This window comes from Colobus angolensis, unplaced genomic scaffold (genome assembly GCF_000951035.1).
Source record: "Colobus angolensis palliatus isolate OR3802 unplaced genomic scaffold, Cang.pa_1.0 Scaffold99, whole genome shotgun sequence".
NCBI lineage: Eukaryota > Metazoa > Chordata > Mammalia > Primates > Cercopithecidae > Colobus > Colobus angolensis.
In genome coordinates this window covers 6,001,992-6,026,708 of record NW_012123931.1, presented here as the reverse complement: position 1 = coordinate 6,026,708, position 24,717 = coordinate 6,001,992, and the positions used below count along the sequence as shown (strand labels likewise).

The 24,717-nt window shown below is 39.0% G+C and overlaps 1 protein-coding gene across 13 annotated transcripts in view; it reads left to right on the top strand.

Moving 5' to 3' along the window:
- The first annotated feature begins 1,241 nt into the window (after nt 1–1,241).
- Nucleotides 1,242–24,717, top strand: part of ZNF85 (zinc finger protein 85) — a 27,854-nt gene continuing 4,378 nt past the window's right edge. For 2 of the 13 annotated variants that reach the window (XM_011932985.1, XM_011932983.1), the window contains exons 1-3: nt 1,242–1,422; nt 11,821–11,947; nt 12,424–12,522. In XM_011932985.1, coding sequence (XP_011788375.1) covers nt 1,420–1,422; nt 11,821–11,947; nt 12,424–12,522 — 229 coding nt within the window. In that variant the 5' untranslated portion in view covers nt 1,242–1,419. Of the gene's footprint in view, nt 1,436–11,820; nt 11,948–12,423; nt 12,523–14,111; nt 14,846–20,302; nt 21,454–22,047; nt 22,093–24,089; nt 24,178–24,717 lie in introns of those variants that run through there. The other 11 variants (XM_011932996.1, XM_011932990.1, XM_011932984.1 and 8 more) reach the window with 11 other exon arrangements.

Here is a 24,717-nt window from a genome sequence, read left to right as displayed (position 1 = left end):
AAAAAAATTAGCCAGGCGTGGCGGCACATGTCTCTAATCCCAGCTACTCGTGAGGCTGAGGTAGGAGAATTGCTTGAACCCTGGAGGCAGACATTGCAGTGAGCCAAGACCTCGCCATTGCACTTTAGCCTGGGCAACAAGAGTGAAACTCCATCTCAAAAAAAAAAAAAAAAGAAATGCCGAAATACATGTGGACATGTGGACATGTATGCATGTGATTGGTGCTTATATTCACTCAGTTTCCCATCACAGGAGAAAACAGCTAACCACAGCCTGACCATTAGGGTCATGGTCAAATAGCAAAATAAGTGTGCCTTTAATCTATTTTCTTCCTATGTAAACATTAAAGGTCAAGACTGTCAACAGATCTGAAGACATAGTTTTTTTTTCTCCTGTGGCCCCATCATCCTTTGTTCACTGTCTGATCTCTGAAAGAAAGGTGGGCAACAGGTGGTAAGCAGTGGTTTACCTGTGGTTTATTCCTGCTGCTAACAGTTTTTTCTATAACCACTATTTGTTTCACCCTCGGAACTGAAGAGAGATGTTGATAAATAGAGGCTGTCCCCTCACCTGTGGCAAAAAAGGGGTGTTCAGGCCCTCCACCCCCACTGACATCACAGCTGTACTTCAATGTGGCAGCTATTGGCCATGTGTGGCACCTGGAATGCGGCTGGTCCGAACTGCAATGTGCTGGAAAGTTAAATACAGAATTAGTTTCAAAGATTTTGTTTCAAATGTATATATACTTCATATTGCTCACATATTAAACTGAAAATATTTTGAATATATTGGGTTAAATTGTTACAATCAATTCCACTTGTTTCTTCTTTCTTGTTAAAGTTTGGCTACTAGAAATTTTTAAATTCACATGTGACTCACATTTTATTTCAGAGGATTGCCTGATCGAAGGACCAGAATACAGGGAGGTCATAAAATCTAAAATTTTAGAACAATTGTTTTTATACTTTGTTCATTGGTGAATAGCCATACAATATATTAGTTTTGAATGCATATAACTTGATACACGAGGTTAAGGGCAAATACCCTCTGGTGCGGGCCTGGCTCAGCTCAGGAAGGAAGCCCTGTCTGAAAAGGCTACAGCCTAGGCTGTCACTCTTTCTTCTTTCAGCCCGGCATCTAATCACATCTTGTCACTCACGGCCTGAAAAGACGTGCCTTAAATATTATCCAGTCAGAGACGCTGGGCTGGGAACCGTCCAATCAGGAACGCAGCTGGAGCAGACAGGGCGGCTTCCGGGATGTGGCGGGGCCTTTGTCTCTCGCTGCAGCCTCAGCTTCAGGTCTTGTTTTCTCTGCTCTGTGTCCTCTGCTCCTAGAGGCCCAGCGTCTGTGTTCCTGTAACCTGCAGGTATTGGGAGATCCACAACTAAGACGCCGGGACACCCTGGAAGCCTAGAAATGGTGAGAGTGCCGGGTGCGCCATCCCGAGAGGGGAAAGGGGTTGGTTGAAACCGGTGGGAAGCGGCTGTGGCGGGACTCGGGCCTCCCTGTAGTCAGCTCCACAATCTGCGCTCCGAGTTCTTTTTGCCCAGCTCGGCCCTAGTCCCCTTCAGCCATAAGATGGCGGCTGCGCAGACTGCCGTGCCCGGGCGTCCTGTCTCTTCCCTGCACAGTGACTGTGCCCTGGACTGGAGCCCTCTCTGGGCAGCTCTGCGTCCGCAGCACTGCGTCTCTCCCTGATTGAGCAGGGACCACGGGAGGGTCGTCATGGGGAGAATCCTGACTCGGGGTGCGGGTTCATGAATGGGAAGAGCTTTGGTCTTTGGGGTTCCTAGTTCCTTTTTTCTATTAAAAATGTATGGGGGGACGGGCGCTGTGGCTCACGCCTGTAATTTCAGCACTTTGGGAAGCCGAGGCGGGCGGATCATCTGAGGTCAGGAGTTCAAGACCATCCTGGCCAACATGGTGAAACCCCGTCTCAATGTAAAAAAAAAACACACAAAAATTAGCCGGGCGTCATGGCGTGCGCCTGCAATCCCAGCTACTCAGGAGGCTGAGGCAGGAGAATCGCTTGAACCCGGGAGGCAGAGGTTGCAGTGAGCCGAGATCGCGCTACTGCACTCCAGCCTGGGCAACGGAGCGAAACTCCGTCTCAAAAAAAAAATGTATAGGAGTCACCGCAAAAGTATTAAAGAACTTAAAAAGTGGTTCAAGTATTGTAGAGCACTCAGCTATGGCTTGTAGTTTGTGGTCCATGGGAGGCTTGAATAAAAGACTTTTATAAGGAGCATGATGAAGAACATCAAATTTAGTAATTGGTTAGGTACAGTTATGTAGTCTCTTAATTTGTACGATCGTGTTGGCAATTTTCAGGTTATGTAATCAGAGTTTAATTGGCAGTTTATAGTTGGTTAAGCCTGAATTTCGTTTTCCCCGATGTGGTAATTTACTAAAAAATACATTATTAGTTAGATTTTTTTAAAAAGGAGGACCTCAGGGACTAGAGCCACCTCAGTCTAATTGCCTGCTACTGAATTGTTTACACAGTCCGCAGGGTACTTCTTTTCCCCTGCATTTTTCACACGTGTCTCAAGCAGGGTCTTAAGTCTAGTTCTTATTCCCTGTTCTTCCAGATTAACTCTGATTTACAGTAAAATACTAAATTTCCAGTGTCATTGGCATTCCCAAATGCCACCTTCCTCTCCCTGATACACATTATCAATTATTTGGCCTTTATTGTACATTTTATTATATTTCAATTAATAATTCTTTGACAAACCATTGGATGGCACTATTTAAAACGTTGTCTTCTGTTTGTAAATATTTCCCATGAGAAGAAAGCGAATAATAATCCCTGACACCATATGGTAAAAAAATCTCTGTGTCTCTTTTCCTTTTATCTTCCCTAGGCACAGAGTTCCTATCAGAATGGTGTTGGGTCAAGGTTTCCATCTGGAAACTTTATGGGGTGATGGATCATCAGCCACTCTTCAGTTTTTTCCTGGTCCTGGGTTTTCAGTACTGTCTGGGGATAAACCAAGATGCCCACCATGGTGGCTCTGTTGGCTAGAGTGTCTAGTGAATATCAGCTCCTGGGTCATTTTCTCTCATAGGACAACCTGAGGTATGAAGTGTATCCCATCAAGGGAGCAGGTAGATACCCTGGGCCTGAGGGCAATCTCCTGGTGTACTCTTCCTTTGAAAAGCTAACTCCTTGAGACATTAAGATTGACTTCACCCGGCTGGGCGCAGTGGCTCACACCTGTAATCCCAGCGCTTTGGGAGGCCAAGGCGGGCGGATCACGAGGTCAGGAGTTTAAGACCAGCATGGCCAATATAGTGAAACCCCATCTCTACTAAAAATACAAAAATTAGCCAGGCACGGTGGCACACACCTGTAATCCCAGCTACTAGGGAGGCTGAGGCAGAAGAATTGCTTGAACCCGGGAGGCAGAGGTTGCAGTGAGCCGAGATTGCACCACTGCACTCTAGCCTGGGCGAAAGAGCGAGACTCTGTATCAAAAAAAAAAAAAAAAAAAAGAGATTGACTTCACCCAACCCAGCTTCTATTTCTTGGAGACACATTGCTGGTCAGCCAGTCAGATGCTGGTATTGAGAGAAAAATGCAGAAATAATTTTTACCCCCTGGATTCTCTAAGATTTGTGAAAGAAAAAATAGTATCCCAAAAGACAGAAAAAAGTCACCCCAGTGAGATGGTGCAAGAACTTCCAAAGTAAAATGCACTTGGGGCAGTCACTGGGGTATAGTGCAGTGTCTCTTGAGAGGCTGGTCATTGAGAACTTTAGTGAGCAGGAGTGGGTGGGAGAATCAAGTGATTGAGTGGCCTGACTTGACACATAGGTCAGACACATGTGTTTTCTAATCAGCACTGTCACTCCGTGGGTTTGTCACCTCAAAAAGATTTGTTCACTTATTTTGACTTCAGCTTCTTTTAATTGTAAATTGCATTTAATTAATGAGGCTTAAAAGGCACAAAAATATTTGCACAGGGCATAAAAGAAGTGGGTTTTAGAAAAAAAAATTAAAATCTAATCATATATTCCATTTGTTAAGAATTCTCATTTACCTTTTCCTTTGTCAGTGTGAGTTTAAAATTTTTCTCAGGTGTGCTTATGGCTCGGTGATTCTAAACAGAATTCCAAGTCTTAGCTTTTAGAATGTTATCAAGGAGAAAATTAGGAAAAATCTCTCTTCCATTTTGGCTGTAGAAAATAAATAGATTTCCACAAGAGAATGTGGTGTATAATTGGTGAGTTACATAGATTCATGAAAACATCAATTTCTCTTTTTGCAGGGCAAAGTTATGACAGTTAATATTTCTGTCCCATATCCTGCTATCTTGATTTTCAAGTTTCATGCTGAATTTTATGAGATGAAACTTGGTACCTCTTAGAAGGTACCTCTTAGTGTTCCCATGACTAATTGTTTACTACATGATTTTTTATAGGAATAATAAAATAATATGTTTATTGTTGAAAAGGAATAGGTGCTTTTGCTTTTCTAATTGAGGTATAAAATGTAAGCACCAAAAATTTTCTTTTTTTATATGAACACTCTGTTTGAGTGATTTCATTGGAGTTTTCAGTTTCAAAAACCAAGGGAATAAATCTGATGTGGAAATTAAAGCTTGAACCCAGTGACTGCAACCTAAGGCTAATATTAAGCCTACAATAAAAGGTTATTAAAGGCCCAGTTAGTTCTTTCTGGGGAGTCTCCCCTGCAGATGTCCCAGCCTGCTCACCCCAGCCGTGGAAGAAGTCTTTATCCTAAGAGAATCTTCAAAGCCTTGGAAAGCTGGGGCCCCACAGGCAAATGCGGTTAAGGTTAAGATGAAAGGAAACTAGGAGGGTCTTACTGATGAGAAACTTTTTTATTGTTTTGAGGCGCTTTCTAGACTTTGTAAAATAAAACAAAGTTAGATCTGTGTAAACAAAAAAATGAATTCCAGAGGAATATTGCAACAGGAGGAAGTACCAAATATATAATCTTTATGGCTTGCAAAGTTTAGGCAGACAATGGCTTTGTTTCCTAGGGAGGAGCATAAAAGATTAGAAAAAAGGGGAGGGGAATGGCAAATGGAGAGGGAAAAAAATCAGATTTTAGATCAGAGAATGTTTTACCCTGAAGTCAGCATGTTTGTAGGAGGGACATAAAATGGAGTTGTATGTTGACTCACACTCAGGGTAGCTCAAAGTTCAGCAGCCTGTGGGGAAAAAAATAAAGTTAAGTGAAGTTTGATTAAGAAGTATTTTATTTCTGTGCATGGTGGCTCACGCCTGTAATCCTAGCACTTTGAGAGGCTGAGGTGGGCATTTCACCTGAGGTCAGGAGTTTGAGACCAGCCTGACCAACACAAAGAAACCCTGTCTCTACTGAAAATACAAAATTAGCCGGGCATGGTGGTACATGCCTGTAATCCCAGCTACTCGGGAGGCTGAGGCAGGAGAATCCCTTGAACCCAGGAGGTGGAGGTTGTGGTGAGCCAATACCGTGCCATTGCACTCTGTCTCAAAAAAAATAAAAATTAAAAAAAAAATAAAGTATTTTATTTAGACCAGTGAAGACAAATTCCAACACCTACTCAAAAATTCAGCTGAGTTTTTAATGAGAAAAGGAAGAAAATGTGTAGAGTATGTATCTGGCTATGTGATAGGTAAGAAAAGGGAGCACCTTCTAAGTCATAATAAGAAGGGTGTTTCTGGCTGGGTGTGGTGGCTCACACCTGTAATCCCAACACTTTGGGAGGCCGAGGTGTGAGGATCACGATGTCAGGAGTTCAAGACCAGCCTGGCCAAGATGGTGAAACCCTGTCTCTACTAAAATTACAAAAATCAGCCAGGCGTGGTGTTATGTGCCTGTAGTCCCAGCTACTTGGGAGGCTGAGGCAGAAGAATCGCTTGAAGTGGGAGGCAGAGGTTGCAGTGAGCCGAGATCGTGCCACTACACTCCACCCTGGCAACAGAGCAAGACTCCATCTGAGGGGGGAAAAAAGTTACTTTTCATAAACTGTTGCTGGAGCACACGAAGGATGAATGTTATTAATCACAGCTGTTTTCCAGGATTATGTGTGTGTTTCATTTTTCCCCCCCCTTTTCTTTGTTCTCTACATTTCTTTCATTTGACTTTTTCTGGATTGTATCTTTTATAATAAACCAGTAAACATAACAACGGTGTTTGCTGAGTTCTGCAAGTAGCTCTATCAAATTATTGAACTAGAGGGAGGTTATGGGAATCCCCAAATTTTAAACTACTAGTAGCTCAGAAGCATAGATGGGCCTATGGGGTTTGTGACTGGCATCTGTAATGAGGACAGTGTTGTGGGACCGAACCCTGAATCAGGGTCTGTGTTGACTCTGGGTGGTGTCAGAATTCAAATTTCAGATAATTAGTAGGTATTAGAGAATTGCTTAGTGTTCAGCAAACTCTACAGATTTGATACTAGAAAAAAGATATCACAGAGGCCTGACCTCAAATGAAACTCTGGGTGTCTGGGAATGGGAGGCTCTGCTCTCATGTACACAGGCTGTCACACTGCCCATTGTCTTGTGATTCCAAGTCTCCTCCCAGGGTGACTGTGGACTGAAAACTTGGAGGAAAGGACCTCTGATGACAGACCCCCTTTTCTTGCAGCTGCCACCACAGGAGTCCCACCCACTCACAAACACACACTAGACATTGACGTATCCACATCCCTCTCAAGAGTAGTCATCATCCTCGGAACTTTTACCACATCATTGTTGATCCTAGTGTTTCTTGCCAAAATCCCACAAGAGTGTCTACAAGTCTCCTGGCATATCCCAACCCCCAGACAGTGAATCTGCAGCAGCAAACTGTTTTCTCCACCAAGCTAGGGTTCTGGACCACCTGTTCATAATCTCATCTGCCTGCACAGGCACAAGTAAATCAGAGTACAGCCCCACTGGGACTGCTATCTATATGTAGCAAAAACCTACAATCCTTCCACCTACATTGCACTTTTCCCCACCCATGAAGTTTTTTTCTTTTAACTTTTGATGTTGGTTCAAGGGTACATGTGCAGGTTTCTTATACAGGTAAAATTGTGTCACAGGGGTTTGGTGTCGATTATTTTGTCACAGAGGTACTAAGCATGACACCAAACAAATATTTATTCAAATTCTCCTTGTCATCTCAGCCTCTACCCTTACCAGGCCTCAGTGTCTGTTGTTTCTTTTTTTGTGTACATGTTCTTATTGAGCTCTTACTTTTTTTTTCTTTTGAGATAGAGCCTTGCTCTATCGCCCAGGCTGGAGTACAGTGACAGGATTCACCAGACAAAAACTCTGATCTCTTTTTTTTTTTTTTTTTTTTTTGAGACAGAGTCTTGCTCTGTCACACAGGCTGGAGTACAATCGCATGATCTCAGCTCACTGCAACCTCTGCCTCCCAGGTTCAAGCAATTCTTCTGCTTCAGATTCCCAACTAGCTGGGACTATAGGTGCACACCACCACACCTGGCTAATTTTTGTATTTTTAGTAGAGACAGGGCCTCACCATCTTTGCCAGGCTGGTCTCGAAATCCTGACCTTGTTATCCTCTCACCTCAGCCTCCAAAAGTGCTGGGATTACAGGCATGAGTCACTGCACCCAGCCTATTTCTATTTCTTTTACCTTGCTAAGATTACTTACATATCTTATACTAAAATTACCCTAGAAAACCTTAAAATATTTCTTTAAATTTCTGATTAGTATATGTTATAAAATTGAGGGGGCAGTGGCTTAAAAAGATTAAAATTACACAAACTCTGGGATTTAAGTTTCTGTTAGGTAAGCTTAGGAAAAACAGAACTGGAAATACCCCAGTGGCATAGAGAACATAATTCTACACAGAGTCCTCTCCGTGCCCCAGTTCTGTTTAGATTTAACCTATTTGGAGGCCTTATTTAGGTCTGGCCCCACTCTGGAGTCTTGCCTCACACAATTTGTAAGAAGAAATCAGAGTTTTGGGCCAGGTGGGTTGGCTTACACCTGTAATCCCAGCACTTTGGGAGGCCAAGGTGGGCAGATCATAACATCAGGAGTTTGAGACCAGCCTGACCAACATGGTGAAACCCAATTTCTACTAAAAAAAAATACAAAAATTACCCTGGTGTGCTAGCATGCACCTGTAATCCCAGTTACTTGGGAGGCTGAGGCAGGAGAGTCTCTTGAACCCAGGAGGTGGGGGTTGCAGTGAGCTGAGATCATGCCATTGCACTCCAGCCTGGGTGACAGGGCAAGACTTGTCTCAAAAAAAAAAAAGAAGACGACGAGGTCAGAGTTTTTGTCTGGTGAATCCTGCTGCCTTTCTGGAGCTGGTGCTCACAATCTCCTAAAACCCCAAAACAGATAAATGGTAAAAATAAAGTATGTATTTTAGGGTCTTAATTTTTAATTTTTTTATTAAAACCAGTGCTTGCAGAAACATTCTGTTTAACAACTTGTTTTCTACTTTTGCAAATCCAGTACTTGCTCTGCAAGTCACATAAAATTAAATATAAATATGGTAAAAACTTCTTTAAAATACATTAAACCTTCCTTTCTGTATTCTTCTCATCTGTCTATATTTAGCTTTTCTTCTATGCAATTAAAAAAAAATCAATGACAGAGAAACAAGAAGAAATAGAAAGGCTGGGCTCTTTATTTAAATCCTGAGAATTATTAAACAATAACAGCTTTCAGGGTGTTATGATGATGAAATCACGTAATGTGTTATTGAAATCACGTATTGTGTTAGTGCTCTTTAACATCCTTTTGAATACATAGTTCCCACTTAATGTATCTTGCATTAGTATATGTGTACATGTTGTTGCCAAATGCAGGCTTATTCAGACATTGCTGCCTTCTGTTTCCTCTGTAAACTTTAATGAGCCAGCAAAGAATATGATACTTTAGGATGGAGATGGGTTTATTTATTTATTTATTTATTTAGAGACAGAGTTTCACTTTTGCTGCCCAGGCTGGAGTGCAATGGCATGATCTCAGCCCACCACAACCTCTGCCTCCCAGGTTCAAGTGATTCTCCTGCCTCAGCCTCCCGAGTAGCTGGGATTACAGGCAATCACCACCACATCTGGCTAATTTTTTGTATTTTTAGTAGAGACTGGGTTTCTCCATGTTGGTCAGGCTGGTCTCAAACTCTCAACCTCACGTGATCCGCCTGCCTCGGCCTCCCAAAGTGCTGAGATTACAGGCATGAGCCACCACACCTGTCAGAGATGTGTTGTCTTTATTTGTACCAGAAGTATTTGGTTGTGACAAGAGTGCTGAGTGTAAGGGACCCTGTGCTGTGTCTGCTTTCTCTAATGCTAATAATGAGCCCAGGGGGAGCAACATCGCATTGACAGGGAACTTGTTTAAAATCCCATTCATGGACTCTTTCCAAACCTGCAGAATCACATTACATAGAATGAAGTCAAAATTACCAAGTGATTTATAAGCTCATTAAGGCTTGAGAGGCAATGCTTAGCTAAGTGGTTATCAGCCCAGGCTTCTCATTAGGATTCCATGGCCAATTTGCAGAAATCTCTTTACTTGTGCCCTTTCCATGGATTCTGTTTATTATTCTGGGGGGAAGCATCCATACTGTAGCAATGAAGTGCTTCATATGACTCTAAGTTGAGGCCAGAATCAAGTATGAGGTGTTCCAGGTACATTGATAAGTTAAGTTCTACCTTTGCACTAAAGGGTGGCCACAGGACTGTTTCTGTTTGGGCCCGGTATGGCCCGTATTTTCTTTTCCCTTTCTTTTCTTTTCTTTTCTTTTTTTTTTGAGATGGAGTTTAAAACACTGGAGTGCAGTGGTGCGATCTCAGCTCACTGCAACCTCTGCCTCCTGGGTTCAAGCGATTCTCCTGCTTCAGCCTCCATAGTAGTTGGGACTATAGGCGCATGCCCCTGTGCCTGGCTAATTTTTTGTATTTTTAGTAGAAACGTGTTTCATTGTGTTAGCCAGGATGGTCTCGATCTTCCGACCTCATGATCTGCCTGCCTCAGCCTCCCAAAGTACTGGGATTACAAGAGTGAGCCACCAAGCCCAGCCATAGCCCATATTTTCATTATTGTAGCAGAAATTGCTGGTGTCTGTGACAGGGGAGGGCACCTGAGAACAGGAAAAGTGAAACGTATTTTGATCTCCATGGAGCAGCTCATTGTTCCTGAATCTCTTCCATTATAAAGGACAGAAATGAGTGAGCTTTTTCTGCTGATCTTGATCCTTCTGCCTGTGGGTCTCGTGGTAGCAGATAAGCAGGTGATGCTGACATCTTTAAAGACATATTCTCAACATGCAGCTGTAATTTGTTCAAAGAATCTCATCTGAAAAGGATTCCCAGAAAAGGAGGAGAAAGAGGAAAAAATGGCTTTTTTTTTTTTTTTTAAGCAAAACGTGTCTGAGATCAAGAGCTGTGTCCACAGTGCCTCTAGAATGCCATGCAGATCATTACTTCTCTATTGTATTATTCCTCCCTAAAGAGTTTAACTACTTTAAAAAAAATTTTATGTTAGTCAAGGGTGTCTCAAAAATATTTGTTTCTATATACCAGAGCCCTCTCTACATTCTTTACATTGTGGCTTCTTATATGCCATGCAGAATTCCTACCACGAATTTATAATCTGCACTATTAAAAATGTTCCCTTTGTCGCTGTTGAACATGAAAAGGTGTGGATACTCAAGATTTCTATTGGCGGAAAGCTGGAGTCATTTGTAAAGATGCAAAACATGCAATGTTGAGGTTCCATCTATATTCTCCATTACCTCTATGCAAAACAGGATCAAGGAAATGCTTAGTTAAACAAGATGAAATTTATTACCCAGAAAGTTCTAAAAAAAAAATTGTCAGGAGATACCTGCTCTCTAGGGTGCTAAAGAAAGATGACTTAAAATTGCTATTACAAATTATAGAACAGGGAAGATATCTGTATCCTGAACTTTGCATAAAACTGATTTTTTTAATGTTAAAATTCAGACTGTAATTTAGTTTTGGAGGAGCAGTATCACAGCTGTGATGCTGTGTCATTCCGTGTGCATCAACACATCATAAAAATTTGTCCTAGTGCAGTTCATGTTAATGATTCACTTGGTTAAAGAGTTCTCTGACAGATTTTGTCACTATAGAGTTAATTATTTTTCTCTTCATTATTATCTTAATGCAGCTAATGTACATAAACCATCACAGTTAATCCAGCAGCTGCCCTTTTTTCTTAGGTTTTTTGTTTTGTTTTTTTTTTTTTTTTGCATATATCTGTCTTTGGAAAATCAAAGCTCTTATCTTTGTTTACAGGCCGGAAAAATTAGGAAAAACACAGGGCTCTTCCCCTTGCTGGATGTTTGACAAAATACTCTTCTTGACCGAAAACATTGACCTTACTGGTGAGCTTGTTAGAAATTCAGACAATCAGACTTTATTCCAGATCATCTGAAAAAACAACCTGCGTTAACAAGTTCTCCAGTTTATTGTACACTTTAAAATTTTAAAAGTACCTTCTAATTCAACCTGTCTTTTCCATCTGAAAAACATAACTCATTCTGTACAATGCATATAGAGCACTCAAAAAATATACATTTTTATGCCCTTAATTTTATACTATATCATCCAGAAAAGTATCATATATACACTGATATTGTGGATATTTTGCCACTTTAGAGTTATACATTAGAGAATATTTCTGTGTTAAAAAAATTATTTTATAATTTTAGTTCCTCCTGTAAGTCAGAAAATTATCTTTACTCTCTCATTTCACCTCGAGTCAAATTAAAAATGCTTTTCATAACCACTTGGTAATTGTGTGTATGTGTGTGTGCTCACACGCGCGTGTGTGTGTGTGTGTGTATTTTTCAGGGACCATTGACATTTAGGGATGTGGCCATAGAATTCTCTCTGAAGGAGTGGCAATGCCTGGACACTGCACAGCGGAATTTATATAGAAATGTGATGTTAGAGAACTACAGAAACCTGGTCTTCCTGGGTGAGGATAACTTCAATACACAATTTCTAATATACGCTAAAGGTTTTATTTCTTTTCTTTGTGGAATTTTTTTGGTAAAGTGTGCTTTGCATAAATTAGTTTCAGATCCCTGTTTTCAAGAAAACCTTGGGGATTATACATGTAGAAAAGAATTTATTCAAGATGTTTCATTTTTAACTTAACTTTCCAAATTCCTGAGCTGATCTGTATCCTTCACTCTAGATTACTAAATTCCACAAATTTCGTGGCATAAAATATTCTTGCCCATACCTTAAAACGTAATTGCCAACACCAATTTTTGATTCAATAGTACTGGATAGTAAAATTAAGAACCTACAAATCAAAAATATTTTTAAATATTTGGAAATGTCTGTTATAAATTAGTATTTTGGGATTAATGTACTATTAAGCACATTACTAGATTGGTCATTAGAGAATATGAGCAGGATTTCTATTATTTATTTTTAATAAAACAGGTATTGCTGTTTCTAAGCCAGACCTGATCGCTTGTCTAGAGCAAGGAAAGGAGGCCTGGAGTATGAAGCGACATGAGATCATGGTGGCCAAACCCCCAGGTAGGTGAAAGTGAAAATGAATACAGTAGACGACAGAGATGAGAGGTCCAAAGGTCAAGGAGAAAGCCAGTCCTTAAAATGTGATTTGGGAAGCTGTGTTCCAAAGAAAATAGTTTCTCGGAAGCCTGAGGTTTCTTTCTTTTCTTTTCTTTTCTTTCTCTTTCTTTCTTCTTTTTTTTTTTTTTTTTTTCCCTCACATGGGGGCATCTTCTGTCTTATGCTTTTAAATTCTCTAAGGATTCTACTTTCTCTTTGGTGATCTTCAAGTTTACGGTTAGAGCCAAAGTCCTCTTTGTGGGCATATAAGAGACTGCACGGTCTGACTGCTTTTTCATTGTTTTGGGGGACACACAAATATCTGCATAATTTTGAAAAACTCTCTGTTAAACAATTTTTTAAATTCTATTTTTGCATCATGTTTGAAATGTGTGAATAGTGGTTTCTGTTCCATTGAGGGGTTTTTTTGTTCATTTTTCTGCACGTTCCATCCTGTTTGTATTACTACAGTCTTGAAATATAGTTTGAAATTATAAAGTATGATACCCCTATGCTTTGTTCTTTTACCTCAAGATTGCTTTGGCTATTCAAAGTTTATCATAGTTTCATGTATGTTTTAGAATTGTGTTTTTCATTACTGTAAAAACTGCCACTAGATTTTATTTTATTTTATTATTATTTTTTTTTGCTCTTGTTACCCAGGCTGAAGTGCAATGGTGTGATCTCGGCTCACTGCAACCTCCACCTCAGGGTTTCTCCATGTTGGTCAGGCTAGTCTCAAACTCCTGACCTCAGGTGATCCACCTGCCATGGCCTCTCAAAGTGCTAGGATTATAGGTGTGATCCACCATGCCTGGCCACCACTAGAATTTTGATAGGGAGTTTATTGAATCTATAGGTTACTTTGTGTAACATGACACTTTAACAATATTTATTCTTTCAGTCCATAGACATAAAATATTTTAAAATTTATTTGCGTCTTCTCTAGTTTCTTTCTATGATATCTTATATCTTCCAGTGTAAAAATGTTTTACCTCTTTGGTTAAATTTGTTCTCAGAAATTTATTAATTTGATGCTATTATAAATAATTTGTTTTCTTTATCAGGTAGTTTTAAATATATGGAACCATGATTTATACTTGTATGTTAATTTTATATTTTGCTGATTTACTGAGTGTATTTATTAGTTTAGACAGGTTTTAATGTACTATTGATGGTTTTCTATATATAAGATTATATGATCTACAACCAGCAACTTTTACTTATTTGTCTTCAATTTCAGTGGCTTTAAAATTTTTTTTTGACTAATTCTTCTGCCACATACTTCCAGTGCTATATTAAAATAGAAGCATTGACAACAGTATTGGGAACGGTTGCTTGATGTCACAAAAATCCTTTGAGAGACAAAGGATGTCTCAGCAAGGCTAGTTTACTTTCTGCAGAAAGAGTACATTCGCCAGCAGTTTTGCCGCAAGAATGCACTGAACAAAGGAGACAGGGTCACTTATAACCTGATGTGTCCACCCTACTGCTGTGTCTGGTTTCCACTGGCTACAACAGGACCTCACATTCTGTATTTGTTCCAATTGGCTAGCAACTTAGAACTTTCTAAAAGAGGCAAAGGCAGAGGAGAACAAAGGAAGGAGGGAGCAACTTGTGGAATGCTGAGAAAGGTAAAAACACCTCCAAATAAGGAATAGGAACAGGCTATGACCTAATGCTTGCTTGGACCAGTATAAGCATGCCAGGGCAAATATTTAGGCTAAAATGTGGGAGCTAAGAACACAAAGTACATTGATTACTTTATTACGGCCAGCAGATATCTAAGAATGTTAGCATAGGTCTTTGAATACATTTTGCTTCTAAGAAAAGTTACTATTTATTCCTAATTAGATGAGGAGGAAAGTCCCTTTGAAGAGGAACCTCTATTTCACATTTTACAATGAACACAATATAGTTTTGCATTGGTGTGTATGAATTTGAATGAGCAAACAGCTCTTCAAGTTTTTGTTTTGTTTTGTTTGTTTGTTTGTTTGTTTGAGACGGAGTCTCGCTCTATCACCAGGCTGGAGTGCAGTGGCATGATCTCGTCTCACTGTAACCTCTGCCTCAGCCTCCCAAGTAGCTGTGACTACAGGTGTGCACCACCACACCTGGACAATTTTTTTTGTGTCTTAATAGAGATGGAGTTTCACCGTATTGGCCAGGCGGGTCTCAAACTCCTGACCTCGTGATCCACCTGCCTCAGCCTCCCAAAGTGCTTGGATTATAAGCATGAGCCTCCGCGCCTGGCCCTCTTCAAGTTTTTATAAACCGGTTTCAGAAGGTTAAGATCTTCTGTTGGGCCCCCAGGGTGATGGGATGCCCTCTGGGTTTATAGTGCAGAGGAGTTGTAGCTTAATCACAAGGCTTCTGGGTCTGCACTAGGGTCTACCTTTAGTTGGTTTGTTATAAGAGGCTTGGGTAGCTGTAACTCACATTTTATTTTTGGACAGACTGAATATCCTTCAGGACTTCTATATATAGGGCAGGTTTCTGCAGTCGAGTCTAATAATGGCAGGGCTTATATCAGATGTGGATGAGTATGGTTTTCACTGAATACCAGAGGGCATTTCTCCAGGACACTGTGGGTTTCTGTGTAGGCAGAACTGGCCATGAACTGTGACTTAGGGAGCTGGAACTGAGTCATTAAACTGCTTTGGGGACCACAGTAAAGACCAAGGTCTGCAGGCTTGTCTGCATGTCTATAAATTGGTGTCTTCCTTCAGACCTCTGGAAGGGCAGGGCCTTTCATACTGTGGCTGGGAGGTGTTGGGGATGATTACAAAGTAAGTTCAGAATTGTCAGTTGGACCAAGCTGGGCGGGCCATTTCTTTGGTCTGTAGTCAAGAACAGAGTTTCTGTAGTTTGCCACCTGAATGAGGCCCTACCTTCTGAAAAGGATACTCCTCAATCTTGGGCTTTAGCAGTTTCACAAGTCCCTCCCTGAATCTCAAAACTCTCTTACAGGCACTTATTTTAGAGATAGGGTCTTGCTTCAGACCCTAGGCTAGTCTTGGTTTTTATTATTGAGATGGAGTCTCACTCTGTCACACAGGCTTTGGTACAGTGGCATGATCTTGGCTCACTCCCATCTCCTCCTGGGTTCAAGTGACAGGCACACACAACCACACAGGGCTAATTTTTGTATTTTTAGTAGAGACATGGTTTTGCCGTGTTGGATAAGCTGATCTCAAACTTCTGACCTTATGTGATCTGCCCACCTCAACCTTCTAAAGTGCTGGAATTACAGGCATGAGCCTCTGCATTTGTCCTAGGATGCTCTTGAAATCCTGACCTGAAGCAATTCTACAACCTCAGTGTACCATGTAGCTGTCATTACAGGGGTGAGCCATGATGGCTGGCTCTCTCATAAGGGCATTTTTGTCAGGAAAGGCTGAAAAATTTTCTTGCTGTTGGAGCATAAGAAAGTACAGCACCTTTTATTTTTCCATCTTGCTGATGTTACTCTCTCTATACATTTTTACTTTCTATTTTCCATTTCAAATTTGTCTATAATTTTAGATTCAGACATTTAGAACAATATGCTAGAATTTACATGTTATGCCTGAAGTAAATTAGACAATTAGTAGGCACTCCATATTTACTAAAATAGTTACTTATAAATTTAAGTTTGCTGCAGGTAAAACGGAATTATAGGATATTCAACCACTTTCTTCAGCCTAAATCTAAATAATAGCATAATTTATTCCCAAATATTTGTTTTATATATCAGAGGCTATAACCGTCTTCTGCTATATATGTGTGTGTGTATACATATATATATGTGTGTGTGTGTGTGTGTGTGTGTTTTATTTAGCAGTGTAAGGCTATTTGCTTCTAAATTTGGATTGCAGCAGTTTCGTTTTGTGTAAAAATGCATATATTTAAAACAAAATTTATCTATGGTTTCTTTTAAATGATTATAAAAAGTTTCTCATTACAATATTCTATTTATGCTTATACTGCATTTTCTCTGAAATTTTACTGCCATATGGTGCCTGCCAATGATTCAAAATACCTGCTTTCCATGAGTACACAGTCAAATATTGTTGTCTAGACACATTATTTCTTAATGGTACATCAATATTGCAAACCAGAGTTTATGAGTAAACATTTATTACTCTCTTGCAGTTCCATATTAGTGTGTCTTTTCAGTGTCGGTTTGTTTTTTGTTTTTTGTTTTGTTTTTTGAGATGGAGTCTCGCTCTGTCACCCAGGCTGGAGTGCAGTGGCACAATCTCAGCTCACTGCAACCTCTGCCTCCCGGTTCAAGCAATTCTTCTGCCTCAGCCTCTCAAGTAGCTGGGACTACAGATGCACACCAGCACACCTGGCTAATTTTTGTATTTTTAGTAGAGATGGGGTTTCACTATATTAGCCAGGCTGGTCTCGAACTCCTGACCTGGTGATCTGCCCACCTCGGCCTCCCAAAGTGCTGAGATTACAGGCCTGAACCACCACGCCCAGGTAGTGTAGGTTTCTTAGCATCAGTTTATTGTGTTTTTTTGGTTTTACTTATGCGTTACAATTTTAGATAACTTGCAATTCTGTTTGTACACGTTAAGTCAATGTGAGGTTTCATTAAGACATAAATCAGCCATATGTCTATAACAATCTAATTATATAGGTATGTGTGCTTATCTATAAATATGACCCCCAGTCTGGAGTGCAATGGCACAATCTCAGCTCACCACACCCTCCGCCTCTGGGTTCAAGGGATTCTCCTGCCTCAGCCTCCTGAGTTTCTGGGATTACAGGCATTCACCACCACACCCAGGTAATTTTGTATTTTTAGTGGAGATGGGGTTTCTCCATGTTGGTCAGGCTTGTCTCAAACTCCTGACCTCAGGTGATCTGCCCACCTCAGCCTCCCAAAGTGCTGGGATTACAGGCGTGAGCCACCATGCCCGACCTCTTAGCTGATTTTCAGTGATTGTTTCATCTTGTTTACGTGAGTAGTCAGGGAGATCGTCTTATTTTCACCATGTGTTTAATGATGAATATATATTTCTTTTGTGTGAAAAAAATGCTTTTGTGATATGAATATAATTTCTGAAAATACTTATAATTCTATATTGTTTTCAGGTAATTTTTAGAAAAAATGTTTTTAAAACACATAAAAGTTGTCATCTTAAGTCTATTGAAGTGTACATTTTAGGGCTATGCATGGTTGTGGCTCACATCTGTAATCCCAGAGATTTGGAGAGGCCAAGACAGGAGGATCACTTGAACCCAAAAGTTTGAGACTACCCTGGGCAACAGATGGAGACTCCTTCTCTACAAAAAATTTCTTTAAAATGGCCTGGCATTTTGGTGTGCACCTGTGGTCCCAGATCTTTGGAAGACTGAAGAAAGAGGATTACTTGAGCCTGGGAATTTCAGGCTATCATCAACCATAATTGTGCCACTGCACTCCAGCTTAGGTGACAAAGTGAGACCCTGTCTCAAAAAAAAATAGCTCTATATTTCAGTAATGTTAAGTATATTCACATTGTTATGCAAAAGACTTCTAGAAATTTTACATCTTGTAAAACTAAAACTCAATACCCATTAAGTAACAACAACCCATTTTACCCTCTCTGGTGCCTTTGACAAACACCCTTCCACTTTCTGTTTCTATGAGTGTGACCACTTAAGATATCTCATATAAGTGGAATAATATTGTATCTTACCATTTTATTGCTAGCTTAGTTTAAGTGACATAATACTCTGAAAGGTTAAATTGTTACAAGATAATCTGTTTTAAGTCTGAAAAAACATTTCATTGTATGTATATGTTACTTTTTTGATGTGTTTATAAATCAAGGGACATCTGGATTGCTTCAGTGTGTTGGCTTGTGTGAATACTGGTACAATAAACATGGATGCTCAAATATGTCTCTCAGGTTCTGTGTTGCATACTTTGGATATACATTCATCAATGTGATTGCTGTACTTAATAATTCCAGTTTTAATTATCTGAGCAACATTTATGACATTTTAAAATAATGGCTGCATCTTTGTTTTCCACCAATTAATATGGGTTTTGTTTTCATTGCCTCAGCAACAGATTTGGTGGGGTTTTTTTTGTTTTTTTTCTTTTTCATAGTGGCCATTCTAATGGGTGTGAGGTGATTTTGCTTTTCATTGTGATTTTTATACATTTCTCTATAAATCAGGAATTTTGCATTTCCTTCTTCCCTCCCCGTGCTTCGCCCTCACCCCAGATGGAGTCTTGCTCCAGGCTGGAGTGCAGTGGCATGATCTCAGCTCACTGCAACCTCCACCTCCAGGGTTCAAGCAGTTTTCCTCAGCCCCCCAAGTAGCTGGGATTACAGGCACATGCCACCACACCTGGCTAATTTTTGTATTTTTAGTAGAGACAGGGTTTTGCCATGTTGGCTACGCTGGTCTCAAACACCTGACCTCAAGTGATCCACCTGTCTCAGCCTCCCAAAGTGCTGGGATTACAGGCATGAGCCACCGTACCTGGCCACATTTCCTTTCAAATGCTTTTTCCCATTCATGTATTCTTTTTGAGAAAAATGTAGTTCAATTATTCATTTCTAAGTAAAATTATTCAACTTTATTGTTCAGTTTTACAAGTTGTTTATATATTCTCAATGTTAACTTCTATGACATGTGATTTGCAAATAGTTTTACCTATTTCCTTGGAGGCATTGTCAGTCTGTTGAATGTTTTCTTTGATGTGCGGAAACTTTGAAGTATAGTGCAGTTAAATTTTACTGTTCTTTTCTTTTTTGCTCATGCATTTAATGTCATATCTAGGAAAACAGTGCCAAGACCAATGTCATGTCTTTCCCCCTTTATTTTTATATCTGGGTATTTTATTAAAAAACATTTTTCATAGGTGGTTCAAGGAAATAATCCAACTTCATTTTATCCATATTGATATCCAGTTTTCAACATTATGTCTTGAAGAGATTTTTTTTTTCTATTGTGAGCTCATGGCCACTTTACAAAGATCATTTGATCATATACAGAAGAGTTTATTTCTGTGCTCTCTATTCTGTTCTTTCATCTGTTTATCTGTTTTTGTGTCAGTACCACATTGTTTTTGTTATTATAGCTTTTGTTTTCTTATTTTTTTTTTCTGAGATGGACTCTCTCACTGTCTTCCGTGCTGGAGTGCAATGGCATAATCTCGGCTCACTGCAACCTCTGCCTTTCAGGTTCAAGTAATTCTTCTGCCTCAGCTTCCTGAGTAGCTGGGATTACAGGCACCCACCACCACACCCGGCTAATTTTTTGTATTCTTAGCAGAGATGGGGTTGCAGTATATTGGCCAGACTGGTCTTGAACTCCTGACCTCATGATCCACCTGCCTTGGCCTCCCAAAGTGCTGGGATTACAGATGTGAGCCACCGTGCTGGCCTATTATGTTTTAAAATCAGGAAGTATCATGCCTCTGTTCTTTTTCATAGGTGTTTGGCTATAGTTTATAATCAAATTTTAAACAATATTTCTGTAAAAAATTGTGGTATTGGGATTTCTGGTTAGATTATATTGAATTTGTTTGACACTGTAGGTTGTATTGACATTTTTGAAAAATTAAATTTTTTGAACCTTGAGCAAGAATATGTTGAATGGTGTGTTTTATTTTTACATAATTTTGGATTTTCCAGTTTTACTTTTGCTTTTATTTCCTAGTTGCATTCAGTTTTGGTCAGAAAACACACAGTGTATAATTTTTGTCTTCTTAAATTTATTTGTTGTTGTTGTCATTGTTATTTTGACACAGAATCTTACTCTGTCACCCAGCCTGGAATGCAGTAGCATGATTTTGACCCACTGAGGCCTTGGCCTTCTGGGGTCAAGTGATTCTTCCACCTCAGCCTCCCGAGCAGCTTGGACTACAGACACGCAGTGCTATGCCTGGCTGATTTTTTGATTATTTGTAGAGGCAGGGTCTCACTTTGTTGCCCAGTCTAGTCTCAAAACTTCTGGCTTCAAATGATCCTCCCACCCTGGTCTCCCAAAGTGCTGGGATTATAGGAATGAGCCTCTTCACCCAGCCAGTATTCTTAAATTTAGTAAGATTTGTTATGTGTACAAGGTGCAAATAAGAATATGGTGTATTCTCTTGCTTTTGACTGAAAACTTTTGTACATGTCTGTTAATCCTAGTTGGTCTGTGATATGGTTTAGATGTTCATGTTCTTCAAATCTCATGCTGCAATGTAATCCTCAGTGTTGGATGTTGGACCTGGTGGGAGATGTTTGGATCATGGGGCAAATTTCTCATGAATGGTTTTGTACCATCCTCTTGGTAATCAAAAAGTTTACACTCTGTTATTTCAAATGAGAGCTGCCTCATTAAACGAACCTGGCTCCTTCATCTCACATTTGCTCTGTCTTGTACTATGTGATATGTCCAGTTACTCTTGGCCTTCCACCATTGTGGAAGCTTACTGAAACCTTCCACCAGAGGCAGATGGTGGCACACACTTCTTGTACAGTCTGCTGAACCAGGAGCCAAACGAACCTTTTTTATTTATAAATTATCCACTCTCAGGTATTCCTCTATGTGCAAAATAATATATTCTGTAATGTTGTCTAAGTTTTCTGTTTTCTTACAGATCTTTTCTCTGAATTTTCTATTTATTATTAAAAATGGGGTCTTGATGTCTACAATTATTATGTTGCTATGTATTTCTTGCTTCACTTTTGTCAGTATTTGCTTTATATACTTTGGAGCCCTAATGTTGTATATACATATACACATAAATAGGCATAATAGTTACAGATTCCTGGTAAATTGACCCATTTTACTATAATATCAATCTTTGTCTCATGCTAGTACTTAAAGCATATTATGTCTAATATAATTATGAATGTCTCACTCAATTGTGGTTATATTTGCATGGAATAAAAAGTTTTTCTGTTCTGTTACTTTCAGCTTATTTGACTCTATATTTTCCAGTTTGTTATTGGTATTAAGTATTATTTTATGTTGTGTCTCTATTAACAGATTTAGATTTTGTTTTTCATATTCTACAGAGAATTTAAGAGTTTTATGCACCATTATTATGATAATAAATAATGTTATATATGTTGATATATTTAATAAAGAGTTTTTTATTTATATATATTTCTATGATGCTTTTCAGCATCATTTTATTTTTTAACATAATGGACTTATTTAGCCTTTCTGTTTTATTTTCTTTCTTTTTTTTTTTTGTTTTTGAGACAGAGTCTCGCTCTGTCTCCCAGGCTGGAGTGCAGTGGCTGAATCTCAGCTCACTGCAAGCTCTGCCTCCCCGGTCCACACCATTCTCGGGCCTCAGCCTCCCAAGTAGCTGGGACTACAGGTGCCTGCCACCACACCCGGCTAATTTTTTGTATTTTTCTTAGTAGAGACGGGGTTTCACCATGTTAGCCAGGATGGTCTCGATCTTCTGACCTCATGATCCGCCCCTCGGCCTCCCAAAGTGCTGGGATTACAGGCTTGAGCCACCGCGCCCAGCCTGTTTTATTTTCTATGCAGTGTCTCACTATGTTGCTCAGGCTGATCTTCAACTCCTAGTCTCAAGTGATCTGACTACCTTGGCCTCTTAAAACTGTAGGATTTACAGGCATGAGCCACTGTGCCTGGCAACCATGTAGCAGTTTTTGTAGGACTATGCTAGGGGTCATGAATACCCTCACCTTTTATTTTGAAAAGTCTTTATTTTTATCTTGTTTTTGCAGTAAAATAATTGGTAGTGTAGTTATTATATATTTTTATATATTTATATATTAATATATAATTATAAACATACTTTCAAGTAGTATTGTTTAAGAATTTTTTATTACATCAATTTGGAAAGGTCTCAGCTTTTTTTAATCTTCAAGTAACCTCTGTATTACTTTTTTGCTATATTCTTCTGTGATCTTTTTCATGAATATGTTGTTCTACTTGATAGTGTCCAATAAGTTTTACATTTCATGTTTTAATTTTGTTTTGCACTTTTATATTTTTGTGTTTCATATTTAAGGGTATTCCAGCTCACATTAGTTAATTGTGTTTTGATGTTTTAGTTTATATTATAATTGTGTATGAAAATATTTAACTCTGCAATTTATGACAGTGTGAAGCAAAATCAAATATGAATCAGCCATATGTCTATTGCTAATGTGTTTATGTTTGTCTGTATAAATATTATTTCTGTTTTCCTATAACTTGTGTATTTGTTGTATAGTTTGGTTGTGAATGGTTGTTTAATCTTGTGTAGGTGAGTAGTCATAAAAATTCTTCTACTTTTATCATCTTATTTATTTGTGAATGTATATTATTTCTACGTGGGAGAAACACTTTTGAATTTGAAGATAATATAAAAACTATCATTACCTTGTATCTTTTTTAGGTATTTCTGTTTATTTTTATGTATCAAAAACAACAAAATTTATAATAAAATATTTTTAAATATTCAATTTAGTCATCTTAATTATATTGACATTGTTATGCAACATATCATCAAAATGTTTTTATCTTGCAAAGAGGAATCTGAATACACATTAAACAACTACCAATTTTTCCCAGTTTGTGACACTTTTCAAACACCACTCTGTTTTCCTTGTCTAAGATTGTAACTGCTTTAAGTATCTTATACAATCTCTGTCTTTCTGTGGCTAGCTCATTTTATTTGGCATAGTGTCATGAAGACTTATCTCTACAGTTGTTAGAATATTTCCTGCTTTTTGAAAACTGAGGGATATTCTAGTATTTTGTTTTTTGTTTTTTTGAGATGGAGTTTCACTCTGTCACCCAGGCTGTAGTGCAGAGTGCATTGACGCAATCTCGGCTCACTGCAACTTCCACCTCCTGGGTTCAAGCAATTCTCCTGCCTCAGCCTCTCAAGTAGCTGAGATTACAGGCATGCGCCACCATGCCTGGCTAATTTTTGTATTTTCAGTGGAGGCGGCGTTTCACCATGCTGGACACACTGGTCTCGAACTCCTGACCTCAAGTGATCCACCCGCCTTGGCCTCCCAAAGTGCTGGGATTACAGGTTTGAGCCACCATACCCGACCTATTCCAGTATTTTTGTATTTCAAATTAAATCTGCTGAATGGTTTAGTGACAGAAATTTGCATTGCTTTCACCCATTGACTTGCAGTAACAATGCTGCAATAATTATGGGTAGGCAAATGACTCTTTATATGACATATACATTACGTGTGTACTGCATTCTCTTATTAGTGTACCTTTTCAGCTTTATACTTATACCAAGTTGTTTTAATTTTATAGCTTTGTACTGTGTTTGAAATCAGGAACTATAATGCCTCAAACATTGTTTCTTTTTTTGAAGAATGTTGGGTACTTTATTGTCTTTTGAGATTCCATATACTTCTGAGGTTGCTGTTTCTATTTCTTCAAAAATGCAATGAGAAATTTTAAAAACATTGCCTTAAATCTGTAGATTACATCGAGCAGTGTGAATATCTTTACAACATTAATTATACCCTGATTCCATTTTTATCATAAAGAGTAATTTATAAAATTTGAGTTTTAAAAAATTTGTTGAGACTTCTTTTTTGTCCTAACAGGTGGCCTGTCAAAAAGAATGTTGTATGAGCTATTGAGAAAGGTGTATATCCTGCTGTTACTGAGAAGTGTTCTCTATACCTGTTAGAAGTAATTGTTTTATATTACCTTAAAGTTATCTGTTCCCTTCTAATATTCTGTCTTGTTTTATTTTTATTATAGAGAGTAGGTATTGAAATATCCTACTATAATTATATTGCACTCTATGTGTTTCATCAGTTCTGTCAATATTTGCTTTATATATTTGGAACCTTAATGTGAGATACACACACCACAAAATGTATATAGAAATTTGTCAGAGGTTCCCAGTGAGTGAATCTATTATTGTTTAATGTCCTTCTTTGTCTCTTTGGAGTTTTGATTTTAAAGTACATTTTATAAAATATGACAGTTTTAACTTAAGATGTAGCTTGTGTAATGTTACTTTGACCTCTTCTGCTCTCATTTGGTTAAAATTTGCATGGAATGTCTACTTCCATCTTGCCACTTTCAGTCTTTCTTTATTGTTAGATCTCAACTGACTCTTGTAGAAAGGCAAGTTGAGGCCGGGCGCGGTGGCTCAAGCCTGTAATCCCAGCACTTTGGGAGGCCGAGACGGGCGGATCACGAGGTCAGGAGATCGAGACCATC